A 15876-nucleotide genomic window follows, 5' to 3' on the forward strand; every position below is an offset into this window, starting at 1 on the left:
CCACCAATCGGCATGGGGGAGAGGGAGCGGGCAGGGGAGCTAGTCTGGGAAGTTCAGACCATGGACTGAGGTCCCTGAGGCTCCCCTCTCCAGGCTCATGTCAAGTTCCCTACAAGAGGGGTGCACTCCAGGGAGCACTTTCTTTCCCACACACCCCAAGTCTCCTGGGCCTTCTTCCTGCTAAAGCAGTGTGTGGAGGCCGCACAGAAAGAACAGACTTGGGAGACAGCGTGACCTGGGCTCACCCTCCACTCTGCTACTCACTTGCTCTCTCACCCAGGTTGAGAGGATTCCTCTCTCTGGGTCCCAGTCCTATGTGTGCAAAACAGAATTCACCTTGATGATTAAAGATGGTGTCTAGCCCAGGACCGGAAACACAGTAGGTACTATGAAAATACTGTATTTCTTTGATTTTTAGATATATTCCCACTTTTAACATACATGAAATCAGAATATATCTTTAATTGGTGTATTCATTTCATGTAGTAGATGTTCCATGCTATTGGGCTGTTTTACAGAGATGAGTTTGGAGAATTCCAAATTTCTCATGGAAATCGTTCATGTCTACCTGTCAGGAGCTGTGCTTCCTGAGTCTCATATGACCCAAGACTTATCTTACTGTACGGTGAGCATGGGAGGCTCTGAGAGAATAGCTGGGCATGTGAGGGTGGTTACCATCTGTTCTTCCTCTACCTGTTCCAGGCCCACATGGGCCCAGCACCCAGGGCCCTGACTTACCTTCACCAGCTCAAAGTGGTAGGGGTGGAAGAGACTCAGGTATTTGATGGGGATTTGGTAAGACAATAGCTCCTCTTTATTTTTATTGTCCATCACCTTGAGGACCATATCTGAAGAGAGAAAGAATGAGCTCAAGGTCAAAACAGGGCTTAGTGGACCAGCGTCACCCCTGGTGAGGTGAGCCAGTGGGAGGTGAGACATTGCTGAGAGCAGGGAGCAGGGGCCATGCTGAGGAACCAACACATGTGTGGGACACACACATGTACACAACTTTAAAAGCACTGTTTGAGCTCCTGTGCAGGGCAAGTGTCCGTGCTAGGTGCTGTTGGGATCCAAAGATGCAATTCTGTCCAGTGGTCCAGAAACTCCCAGCCCAGAGATGGACACACACAGTATGGAGCTCCCATCACAACAGACACACATGAGCTGGCACAGAGATATGCACGCAAGCAGGAACAGTACCTCTTCCTAGGAATAAGGCCGCTTCCCTTAGTCAAAGACATTCTCACCAGCAGCTCAGGCAGGAAGGGGAGGGCTTATCTCCCACATGTTGTGAATAGGGAAACTGAGTCTCAGTAAGGAAAAGTGATTTGCTCAAGAAATCTTCCAATATCAATAAAATATCTTCAAGGAAATGAAAATTAGTCTAACACTAAGAATAATGCACCACTTAGAAAACTCCCTCCAAAGAGACTACATTTTGTCAAAAAATGCATGAACTTCAGGATGAACTCTAAGAACATCAATGACTTAGAAATAATCATGGAAATGCTCCTTAGTGAGCACCTGCTGTGTGCAAGACATGGGGATGGGTGCTCCTGAGTCATTATTCCAACAAATCGCCACCACAACCCCTCAAGTAGGAATCACCATCTGTTTTTAAACTGTGGACAGTGGAGCTAAGAGAGGTTTATATTACTTGATCGCCATCACATAGCTAGTAAATGGCTGATGGGAGAGGCTAGGCTTGTAACCCTGGAGGCATCTTTTCATTCTGGAAGTCTATGGTGTGAGAGAGAAGAGGAAATGAGGAGGGAGGAAAAAAAGAGGCGGGAGGAGAGGGAGGAGAATAAGAGAGATGGAGGAGGGAAGGATCTAAAAGATCTAGAGAAGAATGGAAAAGGGAGGATGGGAAGGACGAGAGTACCTGATGGAGACTGGGGTAGCCCCTTGCTCTTTGCCTCTTTCTTGAGACAAGGACACATCAGCACCATGGACAGCTGCTGGAGGGGCGGGTTCAGCAGTCTGGGAGCCCTGTGTGGCTGGGTCACTTGGAGCTGGGTGGGTCATTTGGATGAGCATATGGAGGGTCACCTGGGTGCGTCAGTCGGTTAAGTGTCCAGCTTTGGCTCAGGTCATGACCTCACAGTTTGTGAGTTCAAGCCCCGCGTCAGGCTCTGTGTTGACAGCTCAGATCCTGGAGCTTGCTTCGAATTCTGTGTCTCCCTCTCTCTCTGCACCTCTCCTGCTCTCTCTCTCTCTCTCTCTCTCTCTCTCTCTCTCAAAAATAAACAAACATTAAAAGAATTTTAAAAAGGACTGTTGGAGGAGCATATGGAGGAGGAGGAGGAGGAGGAAGAGGAGGAGGAGGAGGCAGAGGAGGAGAAGAGTTTTGCTAATTACTCTTCCTTTCTTCTTTTTTCTCACTGCTACCCTGGAAACAGAGAGGGAAAGACATTTGCCAGAGTCCCTCAAGAGCTGGCCAAGTGGGATCTGTGCTTGAAAGAAAGAAGGGGAAATGCGGAAATGGATATCCAAAAGACCTGAAGTTGCCTTGAAGGAAGTAGAATAAGACAAGAGGTTTGGAGTGAGAAGACCTGGTTTCTAATACAAACACGCCAACTTGCTCTGTGACCTTTGTCAGTCACTTAACCTCTCTGAGCTTCATTTTCCTGCTCTGCAAAATGTTAATATTTTAGAAAGGAAAATCGTTGTCTCTCTCCTAATATTGTTGCGGGGAGGGAAATGTGTTTTTCAAGCTATGAAAGTCTAAGCAAATGCTCCTTGTAGCTGTCACTATTTTCCTCTTCATTAACCATCTGTAGTGCTCTGTATACCCACCGAGCCCTGGGCAGAACTGAAAAAAATTCAGCTAGGGGATTCCAGTGCTCCCAGCCAAAACTTCATCAGTAGCTATGACGGCTGCAGCCCCTCATGGCCACTACGCATGGGCCCTGAGTCCCCCAAATCTGGTTGGAATTTGCTGAAGCTGAAGAAGGGGTGAGTGCCCTGAATTTCCTCCTCCTACCCCAGTCTTTGGAGCCCTATGTGGGCAACCAGCAGATGAGCTGTGATTGGGGGGAATGGACAGCCATCCCTCCCTGTTCCTGTCTCCATGCTACAAACACGCTTCATCAGCTTCTTCTCTGGGCATTGTGCCTCTCCAGCCTCCCACTGCTCCCTTTGTGTGGCCAACAAGCCATTTCTGCCACCTGCCTGCTTTGGCCCTGACACGGGTCTGCAACTCCCCTTTGCTTTCATTAACACCTCCTTGAGCTCCCTCCCCCTTCCCTCCACCTCTTGGCTTGGCCCCCACCTCCCCACTCCCACCACAGACATCACCACAGCAACCAGTTCCAACCAGGTTCCAATGAGCATCCAGCTACTTCAATCTGCAAAGAGGCACCTGCCAATATTCCCTGCCTGCCCATGAGGCCTTGCTACCCTCTTGTTCCTGCAGTGAGTCCTGTCCCCTCTCTGCTGCACAGATGGGCCCCAAGGCCACTGATTCATCATGTCCTGTCCTATAGTTACATGACATGTGCAGAGCTCAAGGTGGGGTCCCAGACCACGTCTACTCACCACAAACCCTAACTTCCTGTCAGCCACATAGATACATGCACACACACACACACACACACACACACACACACACACACACTGCCAGACATACACCGCCTCCCGGATAAATCTAGGCACATACATAACATAGTGTTGCAGTCAGACACACACATGCATACACACATACATGACACACAGACATGCATGCCTCTGGGTACAGACACAAGCATGTACTCACACACACCACATTCACGCATACATATGAGCCAGCGGGCAGGCATTCACAGAGACATGCACACTCAGGCGCACACAGGCACATGCGTGAAATCCTAGGTCAATTTTTTGTCCTCTTCCACATTTTCTCAATTCACCCCAACAGCCCCACCTATCCCTTTAGAGGCAGACAAATATCATTTGGTGTGACCCAGAATTGGCTCTGTCCCCCTTTATTGATGGGCCGCCTCACCCTCTGTCTCTCATCCTCCTGCATGTTTAGCAGCTGGCTTTCTGCTCTTTATGAGGCAGACGGGAGTTCTAAGTCCCTGGTGAGATTTCAAGGAGGGGAAGTAAAGCCAGTCCTCTGAGGGAAGGGCCACCTGCAAGATAGGAACTTGAGGCTCTTCTGACTCGATAAGAGCACAGACGCTGTGCACACCTGTGGGTCTGTGCTGACTATGCCTGATGCCAGTGCCCATAGCTGTCCTGGCATCTGCCAGTCAATACTCCTGGGTGCCCAGCCCCAGGTCTCACCCAAGAGTGGAAACCTCAAAGTGCACACACATACTCATGTACACCTGTACCTGGAGATTTCGGTGTAAGCCCTGCCTTGAAAAACTTAAATCACCTCCAGTGTTAGAATTTGCTGAAAGACAGGAGCTGGAAAGGCTTCCGGGGGTGGAGGCGGAGGAACTAGTAGGCGGTTTCTATGACAGTGGCCTGTGGCCCTCAGGAAGCACAGGGACACCGCTGTCTCACAATGGGCAGTGCCCAGTAGACAAAGCAGGATAAGGAACCATTCTAGGGAAAAAGCTAGAACACTGGAGCCTCAGCGAGAGTGTGTGTGGCTGATCCTAGGTCCTCCACTTACTGATTACCTGAGCTTGGGCCAGTTCCCTGAAACTCAGTGTTCCCATCTAAGCAAGGGAACAGCACTGCTCCTCCCAGGAGGAGCTCCCAGTGAGCGATGTGTGGGGATGTGCCAGGAAGCTGTAATGTGCCGTTTCAGTGGGAGATGGTAGTAATAACAACCATGAAAATAATAACAGCAGCCGTAAAAAGATAAGCTTTCATTGTCTGGGAAATTCATTTATGTGGAACAACTCATTTTTCGAGCAGACTGAGGAGATGAGGCGTGACAGTATTATGATTTTTTTTCTTTAAAGTGCTTTTAACTGAGCCCAAAGAGGTGTTCAGGTGGCTTCCAGCTGACTCAAGAGGGAGCCTGCCTCTGCCTCACACCCCTCCCGTGCACGCCAAGCCACGTTTCGCCCCCACCTCACCTTCTTGTCCCGCATCCTCAGTTTGGAGCTCCACTTTGACCGTGTCCCCCCAGATGGGGGCTATGGTGGGCTCTGTGGTCACAGATGTGGCTGCCTTGGCGTTCTGGTCCTTCACATCCTCAGATGTGGTTTCCCTGGGGAGGGGAGGAGCAGGCTGAGTCAGAGGAAGGGTGTCCTGCCTGCTGCTCACCCCTTCTAGACACATTGTCCATAAATCTGAGCAAAAGGTGGACAGAGAATGGAGAGCTCCCTCCCAGGCAGACACACTCTTGTCATTCCAGGCCGAGGGGATGCCAGGTCTCTCTCCTTGGCTGCCCTGACCGCCTGGGGGACGACCCTGTCTCTCCGGCCACTGCTGAGGCCTTCATGTGGACTCAGGCACCCGAGGCCAAGGGTGAGAATGGGAATGGGGGTAGGCTCTTTGCCTGTCTGACTTTCTGCCCTCTGCCTTGGCAGGGTTCCCCAGCAGGCGCCTGTGTGCATAGACTCCCCATCCTGACTCTCTTCTCTAGGTTCTGTTCAGTGGGAGAAGTCTCTGGGCAGGGCGGCTGTGTGGTGCCCGCCCGGCTGGCTTCTCCTTTGACCTTCGTTTCCCTAAGCTGCTGGCCCAACTCCCAAGGCTCGGCCCAGCTTCCTGGGCTCTGAACCTTTTCAACGGAGCACATGCACACTACTGCCTTTTGCAGCACCCACTTCGTGCAGGGCCCTGGGCTGGACACTTAGAGCTGGGCACGGGGCAAGGCAGGGGGGCGGTGAGGGGTTGTGCAGGGCCAGCCTGTCCAAGGAGAGGTGGGATCTTGCAGATGCCTCTGCTTCCCAGTGCATCCCACAGGTATCTGACACTTATGTCCCTGAGCTCCCGAGCCATCAAACAGTTCAGCAAGAGAGTTAATACTTCTTCTGTTGAGGAGGTTATTATGTTCGGGCTGTAAATAGCGCTGCTACATTAACTGCAGCAATCATGGGTGAGGAACCATCCCAGAGAGCCTGGAGCAGGGGGAGCCATGCCTTGTACTCAGGAGGGGGAGGTGCTATGCACCAATGGTTCCCCAGGCGGAAGCACAGATGGTGTCCTCACCAGCCTTGGCCCTATCCCGGAGGCCCCCAAAGGGAGTGTGGCGCAGGCGAGCTGGCCCAGAAACTCAGAGCCAAAGTGCCCCATATGGTAGCTAAATCAGCCTGTGGCCTTCCCAGCCCACCCTGTTCTTCCCCTCCAGGAAGCCTTCAGAGCCCCCTGGTCCTCACTGCTCCCTCTGGCCTCTGGACTTGAGTGACACAGCAGCCTGGATCTTTGCTCCCCAATTGTCTACAGGACTCCTGCGGACAGCCATTCTTGTAAGAGTCCTGTCTCCAAGCTCCAGGGCCCAGCTGGAGATTCCTCTCTGCTTCAGCTGAGAGACAGTGTGGCCTGGTGATGACAACAGGGTCCCTGGAGTTCCTAATCGCAGCTCTGCCCCTTATTAGCTGTGTGACTTTGTCAAGGTACGTGCTCTTGTGATACGTTACTTCCTTCACCTGTGAAATGGGGTTGATAATGCAGGGCGGTTGTGGGCATGAGATGAATTCATGTGTGTAAAGTAGTTGGCATGTTGTTAAGTATCATGATGGTGCTAATCATCATAATCGTTTTAATTGCCCTTTAAATCATCATAATTGTTTTAATTGGCCTGGTGTCCCCCCATCTTGACCCCAACTCTGGGTCTACCTCTGAGGATCTCGGGCTGCCGTGGCCAAGGTATGGAGTCCTGGGGAGAGGACAGGCTTCAGAGCCACACACAACTGGGTCTGAGGCCGCAGTTACCTCTTGACCAGGCCACCTGTCCTTTCTGAGCCTCAGTTTCCTCCTCTGTAGGTGGGACCTCCCTCCCAGAGTGGTTATAAGGACTGGGAAGAAAGCATGTTAAGCTCTTGGCACACAGAAGGCCCCAGTTCATGTTATTCCCTCATGTATGACACAAGCTGGGTGTTTCTCAAAAGTCGCTGACCCAGGGCAGCCTGGCAGGGGCAGGGGAGCACCGAGAGAGGGCTGGGATGATGAGGGGCGTGCCTCCCAGACTCAGCCCTGGTCCAGACACTTCGTCTCCGCACACCTGCGAAGAAGGCCCCTCTGGCCCGGGGCTGTGAAGGAGACTGCCAGGCTGGAGAGGAGAAGGCATCAAGGCTGGCAGGGGTTGGAGCTCCCTGCCTCCTGACTTGCTAACCTCCGCTAACTCAGGGGTGCCGTCTGAGCCCCTCCTCCTGCCCCTCTGTGCCTTACACTCTATATAAGGATGAAGTCAGTCCTCTACACCCCAAACATCTAACCTGCTCCTGCACGGACACCCAGTACTCTGTGTCCCTGGGGGCTACCCAGTGCTCAGAGCAGACAGACTGAGGGTGAGCAAGGGACCTGAACCACAAGCAGTGCAGTGACAGAATGCAGGTCGGAACCCATGACCTGTACTTGCCAGCCTGTCTCCCTCTTGCCAGCAGGAGGGATTCCAGGTGGAAAGAGATGGGGAAGGACAATGGACAAGGCCAAGGGAGCTGCTCAGGCATAGAAGGGGTTAAGCAAGCATCCCTTTCCTCCCTTATCTCACCAGGAGAGGTCTGTCAGAGCTAGGTGAGTGGAGATGAAATAACTCAGGAGGGGTGAGGCCCCAGGGGAAGGAGGGAGGCTTTTAGCAGGTGGAGGGAGGCTGTCAGGGTAATGGCTTTTCCTGGCACAGCTGACTCCTTCAGGCCTTGATGCTATTCTAGAAACTAGAGATCTAGAGGGGCAAAGGGGGCCAGTTCACTCCTTGCTCCTAGTTCCCATTCTGCATCTCTCAGCTGGGCACATGGAAGGCTAGGTTGTAGGACCCCTGGCCCCTGATGGGTCTCCCAGGGAAGCTTCCGAGCCCAGGGGACCTCTCCAGGACCTGCCTCCATATAGCTTACTATAAGAGCTTACTATAAGAGCAGGATCCTCCCTCCGATCCTTAGAGCCCTGGCCTGGCGCTCGCAGGCAGGCCCTAGGGGAGCTGCTGGGTGCTCCAGGCTGAGAGCCTGCTGTCAGGGGCTTAGACTTAATCCAGCCATGGGAGGGGCAGTCATACCAGGATGGAACTGGGGTTGGGTTCAGGGGTACAGTTTAGCAATCCTGGGTCCCAAACTGCCAAGAAACAGAAACCCCTCCCTACCAGGCCCACCCCCCAGCGCACTGGAGGGGTATGTGTGTGTTTGACAAAGCTGCCAGGAGGCCCTGGGGCTCCCACCCAAGCAGGGGGTGGGGGCCAGGCCCAAGCACATCTGTGAGTGGGAGGGAAGAAGCCGGATTTTTTGCTTTCCTTCTACACTGTCACTAAGGGAGACTGTTGTCTGGCCCCAGAGGCTGTCGGTGAGGTGGGCAGTGGGAAAGTACAGGGCACTGATGGGGTGGTGAGTACAGGCTCCTGAGCCATTCCCCCACCCTCCACACATCCTCTGAAATGCCCTCTAGAGCATGTATACCTCTAGGGGTGGGGGTGTGTGCCATTGTCCCTGCCTCCAGGAAGGCTCCCCTGACCAGCCCCTCCACCAGCCCATGCACGTGTATGTGTGCACGGATACACAGGCTTCCCCAGGGAGGTCTGTGTGCCACACATTACCCCATCTCCATACCCTCCTCCACGTACCAGCCCTCAAGCTGCCTCTCAGTTCTCTAAGCCCACCCCCTGCACTTGCCCTGCCTGTCTGCTTGGTCTCCCACACTCCTCAAGGTGTCAGAGCATGAACAAATGTCAAAGTCTGGCCTTGACAGGGTCCAGGGCTTTGGAAGCTCAGGATGCAGACCACCTGCCTGTCCTGAGTGTCGATCCCAGGGCAGCCCCTAGGGTATCAGGGGGAAAGGGAGGACCCTAATTTGGATCTGTTCTGGCTGCAGGGGTCCTGGCTAGGCAGGACCTGGAATCCTGGAAGACCAGAAGGATGTTCCCAGAAGCCCCAAGGAAGGAGATGCTTGGGCAGAATGAAGATGGACGAAGGGCAGAACCTTTACATAGATGGATGGCAGAACAAGAGGCCTTGTAATCTTTTGACCGGGTCCTCCACAACCCTATCACTTGCTCACCTGGGAAACTTAGAGGCAGGTGAGGAAACAGGTTCAGACTAAGATTCCTTAAGGCCAGATGCCCAGTGTGTCATGACTGGACCCCATTCTGTCCTGAGAAGGCAGCGCAGTTCCCCTCTACTTGCACTCTCCATGTCAGCCTCTGGGTCAGGAAGGCCAGCCTCCCCATCCCCCAGAAGTCTGAGGCAGCCAGACTCCCAGGCATGGACCTCCTTCCATCCCTGGAGGGCACAAAAAAAAACAATGACCTGTCCCCTGCCCAGGTCTCCAGCCTTATGCAACAGGGGTAGAATGGGAGAGTTGGCCCCTGCAGAGGTGGTCACCTGAATGGGGTGGTCAAAGGCGGGGTTCTGGGGTTTGTGACACTGCCTGGGCCGGACTGGGGAGGCAAGGTTTCCTGGAGGATGCAGGGCTTGAACAGACAGAGATGAGAACTTTTCCAATCGGAGGATAGAGCCTGAGGCTTTGAGGAGCCGTGAACAGGTCTGGGGAGGGCATGGCTGGCTGACCCAGGGTCAGTGTGTTGGGACGTGGGTTGGGGTAGCAGAGACAACAGGGAGGCTTGTGGTCCTCCCTGACCTCGTGCCTTTTCCAGCCCTCTTCTCTCCACACCCATGTGCATTGTCCTCTGAGGCCAGACAGGAAGGAGGAGAAAGCCCTGCCTTCTTACCTCTGGCCTTGGCCAGGCTCCCCTGGGATTGCTGGGCAAGAAGGCTTCCTCAAAAGAGGAGCTAAGAGGGGCGCCTGGGTGGCGCAGTCGGTTAAGCGTCCGACTTCAGCCAGGTCACGATCTCGCGGTCCGTGAGTTCGAGCCCCGCGTCAGGCTCTGGGCTGATGGCTCAGAGCCTGGAGCCTGTTTCCGATTCTGTGTCTCCCTCTCTCTCTGCCCCTCCCCCGTTCATGCTCTGTCTCTCTCTGTCCCAAAAATAAATAAAAAAAAAAAAAAAAAAAAAAAAAAAAAAGAGGAGCTAAGATCCCAGGCAGGAATGTCTAGTCTGAAGCTCCTTTCTCTCCCCCTCCCACCGTACCAGACAATAGCCCATCACCATCAACATCCCCCCTCCATGTGTGCCCCCCACCCAGCCCCCAGTACAGCTGTTTCTTGTGGATTGTGAGCTCTTGGGAGGCTGCCACTTGAGGCATAAGAAGGGCTGTTATTCTCAGCAAAGCAATGGCTCTCATCCTGGGTTTCATTTATTAATTGGACTCTAATGAACCATCACTAATTGCTGATGGTGCTACACCACTACAGGTGGGCCTCGATTTAAGGAACAACCGACTCTGGAGCACTGGAGGCCAGCCAACTCCCCGTCCACATGGGCATGGCTGCTCCCCCCCCCTCCCTGTACCTTCCCACAGGGGGCGGGTGCTGCCCTGGAAATCAGAAACGAGCACTCAGGTAGAGGGAAAATTCTTTCTACAAAACAAGAATTCTGCTCCTCACTTTCCTACCCATACTTCATCTGAAATTATCCCATTGTTCTCAGGGGAGCCCCTCAGGGTCAACCACGCACCCCTCTCCATGCTCAGGGAGGCAGCAGGGCAGGGGGATTCGGTCCATACGACCCAGGGCAAAACCTCACCCCACAGAATTTTGTGATGGGTGCAAAGCCAGACTCGAGCTCCAGTCTGTTGGGCACATTCATACCCTGCATCCTCTCCCAGGGAGGATTTCCTGGTTTTCTAGGGAAAACTTTTTTCTCCATGGAAGCAGGAGGTGGTGCATGGGCAAGTGTTATCTGCCAGCCTCTGGAGTGTCCAGCTGCGGTCTACCCTGTGGCCTTGCTTGGCGAGGGGCCCAGAGAAACATCTTAGGAAGAGGGGAGAGGGTACAGCTGGCTAGGAAATACCATGGCCCTACGGGATGAAATGATAGTCCCTTGGCAAGGTATAGGCCTGGGTGAAACAGCCCTGGGAGGTCTCTCCATGACTTGAGATCCTTCTTGATCACTCTGAACACCCCCTCTCTGAGTATCAACTTCTCATGGATGTAGCCTTAGCGCAGGAGGAATGTGGACAGACCTATAGGTGAACTTCCCAACCTCAGGAGAATGACCTGAATCACTCTCATTCTTGTCTCTGGCCTAACTTGCATGGTGTATGGTCCACATTCTGAGTCTGGAATCTCAGACATAGAGCCCTGCCTCCTGCCCCCTTCCCAAGAGACCAGCCTTCCCGAGGGGCCCAAATACCCAAGTGCTGGCTGGGGTCTGGAGCCTGCTCAGTCGCCCTCTGCCTTGGGAGACTGTGGGCAAAGGACAAGTGGGTATTATCTGTTTAGTACCCCCACCACACACACACACACACACACACACACACACAGACACATGCTAGGTGAGCCCCTCAAGGGCTTGTCTTGTCACTGCTGAAGCTGTTTCCAGTTCCCACCTAGGCACATGGGACCCAGCAAGTGTTTACCGAATGGGGGAAGGTGTGGAAGAACCTTCCTTTCCTCTCCAGCTCTGCTAGGCCAGGTCCCTGGCCCAGACTGCTGGGAACCTGCTCTAATCTGGGGCAGCTTCTCAGTACTGCCTCAGAAGCAGCTGTTGGGCTGGGACGAGGGTTCAGATCTCAAGTTCTAAGCCCAAAGTACATCCTCAAAGGGAGGGAAGCAGAGCCCAGCTGCGGGGACTGGGCTCCCCAAAGGCCCTGGGGCCCCAGGGCCAGATCCTGGGTCTGGTTTTCCTGCCACACTGACATCCTAAGGGCCCCCAGTCACAGTCACAGGCTGGCCCCAAGCCCTGCTTCTCCAACACCCCCAGGGCACCCTAGCATGTACACGGCACTTTCCACAGGCCCCAGAGCTGCCAGAAAGTCAGGCAACGGGTGACAGGGAGGGAGATACAGGACAATCAACCTCTCTCCCTACTCAGGGCCAGCAAATCTGCCCCTACCTTTGTTTGGGGGCAGCCACCGCCTGCCCTCCCCAGGGATAAAACCCCACAGCCTCCTGAGCATTTCTGGGCCAGTCATGCTGAAGGCCGGAGAGAGTGGCTTAGTGTTCAGGCTCACAGGCTGTGGGTTTGAGTCTCAGCCTTACCGACTGCGTGGGCTCATCCTTTAAACATCTCTGAGCTCATGACAGTGTTCCATATCTCACAGGCCTCTGGATGGATGGTGAGCCCCAGGGGGGCAGCGGGGGAAGGGGACGAGAAGGCCAGTTTGGGAAGGCTGAGTCTGAAGTGGAGTATACATCGGCTGGTGGGTCCATGGGGCTGCAGGGCAGGAGAGAGGACTGGGCTGGAGCTAGACATTCCTGGACCTTCAGGACGGGGCTTGGGGGTAGCCTGGGATGAGGGAGATCTTCAGGGAGTGGGGGGGGAATGAGAGACCCAGGGAGATGCCAAGGACTAAACAGGGAGCACCAACATTGACCAGGTATAGGGTGAAAGATCCCACAGAGGAGTGGCCAGAGAGAAGAGGGAATCAAAGGAGGCTCGTCCTGGAAGTGAAGCAAGAGGGGGCTTCAGGAAGGGGGGTGTGCCTCTGAGACACATATAGAGAGTGGGTCCCCACGGGGAGGCCCCTGGGAGAAGAGGACAGCTGGCCAAGTTGGAGGCTGAGTCTGAATGGGTGGAGGGATCAGGGAGGAGAAGATGCGAGGCCCAGAGATTCAGCTGCATAGAGGTGTTTGGTCTGTGTGTAGAAACTGGCTAATTTTACACAACAATGTGGATTTCTGACTTCTCACGAAAAACAGAGACAGCCCACAACCCAAGCCTACAGTCCTCCACGGCAGGAACCTGAGGGGCTGACTGGGGGCTGCTTCCCCGAAGGAGCCCTGCGCTCTTGACTTGGTCTCACACACCCGGCCGCTTTCAGCATCTGTGGAGCCGGCTCCTCAGGCCTGAAGGCACTGACTTTGCTGCCCCCGGTGCCCCTCCCTCTGATGGAAGCTCACTGCGTGTAGGGAGACAGCACAAGGGCAGGAGGAGCTGAACTGGACCCCAAGCCCCAGTTCCCTGTCCAGTAGCCTGCCTCCCTCTTTGATGGATGCCAGACCATGCAGCATCTGACCTGGAAGCCTGAGGTGGGAAGCAAGGGGCACAGAAGCCAGTCAAAGCCCCGAGGGGGGACCCCACTTCCTGGCCATCTGTGATGCTCCGGAGGCAGGGGTGGGGGAAGGAGGGGCCCTGTCAGCAGCTTTGCCCGTGCTTAGAAATAAGCAGCCGAGACAGCCTGTGTGTTATACAATGAGGACACCAGGAAAGCTCCCCACCGGCCTGCCTCGTTGCCTGAAATCTCCCCATTAAAACTTGCTTCTCTTGGTAAGCATTGGCCTCTTGGGCTGCCCTCCAGGATTCCAGTGCCTCTGCAGAAGAGCTCATGCTTTTTGGGTCTAAATAAGTGTTTCGGGCATGAGAAGGACCTCAGAGGCCCTGCATGGCGGTGATAGGGGAACATCTGGAAAGATCCTTATGGCTTCAGTCTGGCTTGCAGGGGGGGGGGGGCGGGGGATGGTCTCAGGCAACCCTCCCCTTTTAACCACTGACACCAGCTGTGTTTACAGCTCTGGGATACAAGGCCGTTCTCACCGAACAAAAATTCTGAGGCTCTGAGCCTCAAGGGACTGACATCATTTGGAGAAGGTGTGGAGAGGTCTGGCCATACCATAGGCTGGGGACTCTGCAGGGGAGATAAGACCCGAGATTCTCAGGCCTCTCCAGGGCCTTCTCCCCCATGCTGTGCCTTTTCCCACAAGCATCCTGATGGAAGGGAAGGAACCTTGGCCTCTACCAGAGGGAGTCACTAGTGGCCAAACAGGGACACTTATCTTTATCTGCTCCATTCTTACTGGCCAACCAGACAAGTCCCTTCACTTCCCTGGGTCTTGACCTCTTTGGCCATCACATGGGGCTAATGCAACCTGCCTGCCAGGGCTGCTGTATTAGAGCCAGGGTGCAGAAGAACCGAGCTCTGCGTGAGCTCAGCGTGGGCCACCATCAGCAAATGGGGGCTGCTTTTTTCCTGGCGCTGTCCCATGCTCACTGTCACTGTGTGTATTTTTGTTATTTTTGCTGAGCCCATCCCTCTGGCTGCTGAGACAAGCTCACGGGTCACCTATGAGTCATGCCAGGCCTCCACCCACTCTGCCCAAATCCCTGCCCTCTGGAGCCTTTGGCCAAGGCTCACAGCCAGGCGGGGGGAAAGTGTGGGCAATCCGGATCCCAGGAAGGGTCTTCAGACTGCTCCCTGGATCTTCTCTGGAAGTCTGGGTTAGGACCCTGAGGCCAACACCCCTTCTGAGAGGGGCAGCCACTGCATGAGGATCAAGTCAGGGAGTGAGGTTGAAAAAGCTTTTAGATTTTGGAATCCTGGATCCTGGCTTGGGTATGCACTATAGTTCTGTGACTCTGGCCACCTCACAGCAATATGCTGAGCCCTTAGTGACCTCATCTGCAAAATGGGGATAATATTTTACCTAGCTCGAAGGACTAAGTGATGATTAAATTATGGGAAGCACATATATACCACACACACACGTACACACACATGGACAAACACATGTATTCCTAGCATATTTGCCAAGTACATGGTAGGCACTTGGTAAATATGACCTTTAACCTTCTCCTACCAGGACCTTACACAATTGTCCTACTTTCAGTACTTTCTCCAATTAGTCACTAGGGTCAGAGCTCCGTCTGTGGCTAGGGTAGGGGCCCAGTGTGTGATTAGGGCTCAGTCTATGACCGGAGTCAGGGCTCAGCATATGACCAAGGTCAGTCTCAGTCTAGGACCAGGGTCAGGGCTCTCAGGCTCACCCAAGAAAACCAAAGATCCTCCAAATATGACTCACTGGCTCTGACCTGTGGTCTGCCCTGCCCACTGTGGCTCCGGCCAAGCCTTCCCCCACGTGCACAGAGGAAGCAGCCCTTCCCCTCCCGGTCCTGGCTCCAGCCCTGTTCCTTAGCTCTGGGCAGCAGGCGGTCAGAGCAGCCACTGCCAACTGGCAACCCAGCCACCAATCCTTTGGCCGAGGGTTAGAACCCCACAGGATGTCTCCTGGCTGGCCCCTTCCCCAGACCCTGCCTGTGAGGGCACCCCCCCCCCCAACCTGTCAGGGCCACTGTCTTCCTGGTCCCTGCTGGGCTCTGACTGGCAGGTCTCTCTGTGCCAGGCCAGGAGGCAGGTGTTGGGCACTGCTCAGGCTCAGATCGGTCAGGGGAGACCTGGGGCCCGGGCACTGGCCCAGCAGACCTGGACTTGGAATCTGTCTTGCATGTACAGCTGGGGCTCTTGTTGTCTCTTAAGAACGGACACTATTTCCCAGGCCAGAGCACGAATCAGCTTGGCAAGCCTTGAAACAGCACAGAGACCAGAATGGACATCCTGGCCACGGGAAGACTAAGACTCAGAGAGGGACAGGGACTACCCTGTCAGGGGCAGTGAGCCAGATTCTGGGGTTTCCTGATCCCATTCTCGCTTTTCTCCACTGCCCCACCGCTTTCTTCTGACAGATCTTCCATGCCCACCGTGGGCACTGGGGGTAACCTTTACTCTGTGTCATACTTTACATCTGTCAGCATCTCCTACTGGCTCCCCATCCCTACAGCCCTCTGAGGCAGCTTCCTAGGAGAGGCATTTGAGCAATGAGAGGACAAGGAACCTTCCCAAAGTCACAGAGCAAGCTAGAAATGGGGCCGGATTCATTCAACAGTTATTGACAGCCTCCTATGCTCCGGGTGCTGCGTTAAATAGTAGGGATAGAATGGGGAGCAATACAGACCTGGTGGTCACTTGTTGAACTAGAGGGCCACTATGGGGGTAGGTTCGAGGAAGAGTAAGCCA

General features: G+C 54.3%; 1 protein-coding gene across 5 annotated transcripts in view; it reads right to left on the reverse strand.

Annotated features, from left to right (window-relative positions):
- The window catches only part of CCDC33 (coiled-coil domain containing 33), a 107875-nt gene that overhangs the window by 65884 nt on the left and 26115 nt on the right, over positions 1 to 15876 (reverse strand). For all 5 annotated transcript variants that reach the window (XR_009605833.3, XR_009605832.3, XM_060618074.3 and 2 more), the window contains 2 exons: positions 5019 to 5152; positions 739 to 848 (listed from right to left, as the gene is read on the reverse strand). Coding sequence is in view for 3 of the 5 variants with exons in the window: in XM_060618074.3 (XP_060474057.3) it covers positions 739 to 848; positions 5019 to 5152 (244 nt within the window). In the remaining 2 variants the exon portion in view is untranslated. The remainder of the gene's footprint in view (positions 1 to 738; positions 849 to 5018; positions 5153 to 15876) is intronic.

The sequence above is a fragment of the Panthera onca genome, chromosome B3 (genome assembly GCF_046562875.1).
Source record: "Panthera onca isolate mPanOnc1 chromosome B3, mPanOnc1 haplotype 2, whole genome shotgun sequence".
Taxonomy (NCBI): domain Eukaryota; kingdom Metazoa; phylum Chordata; class Mammalia; order Carnivora; family Felidae; genus Panthera; species Panthera onca.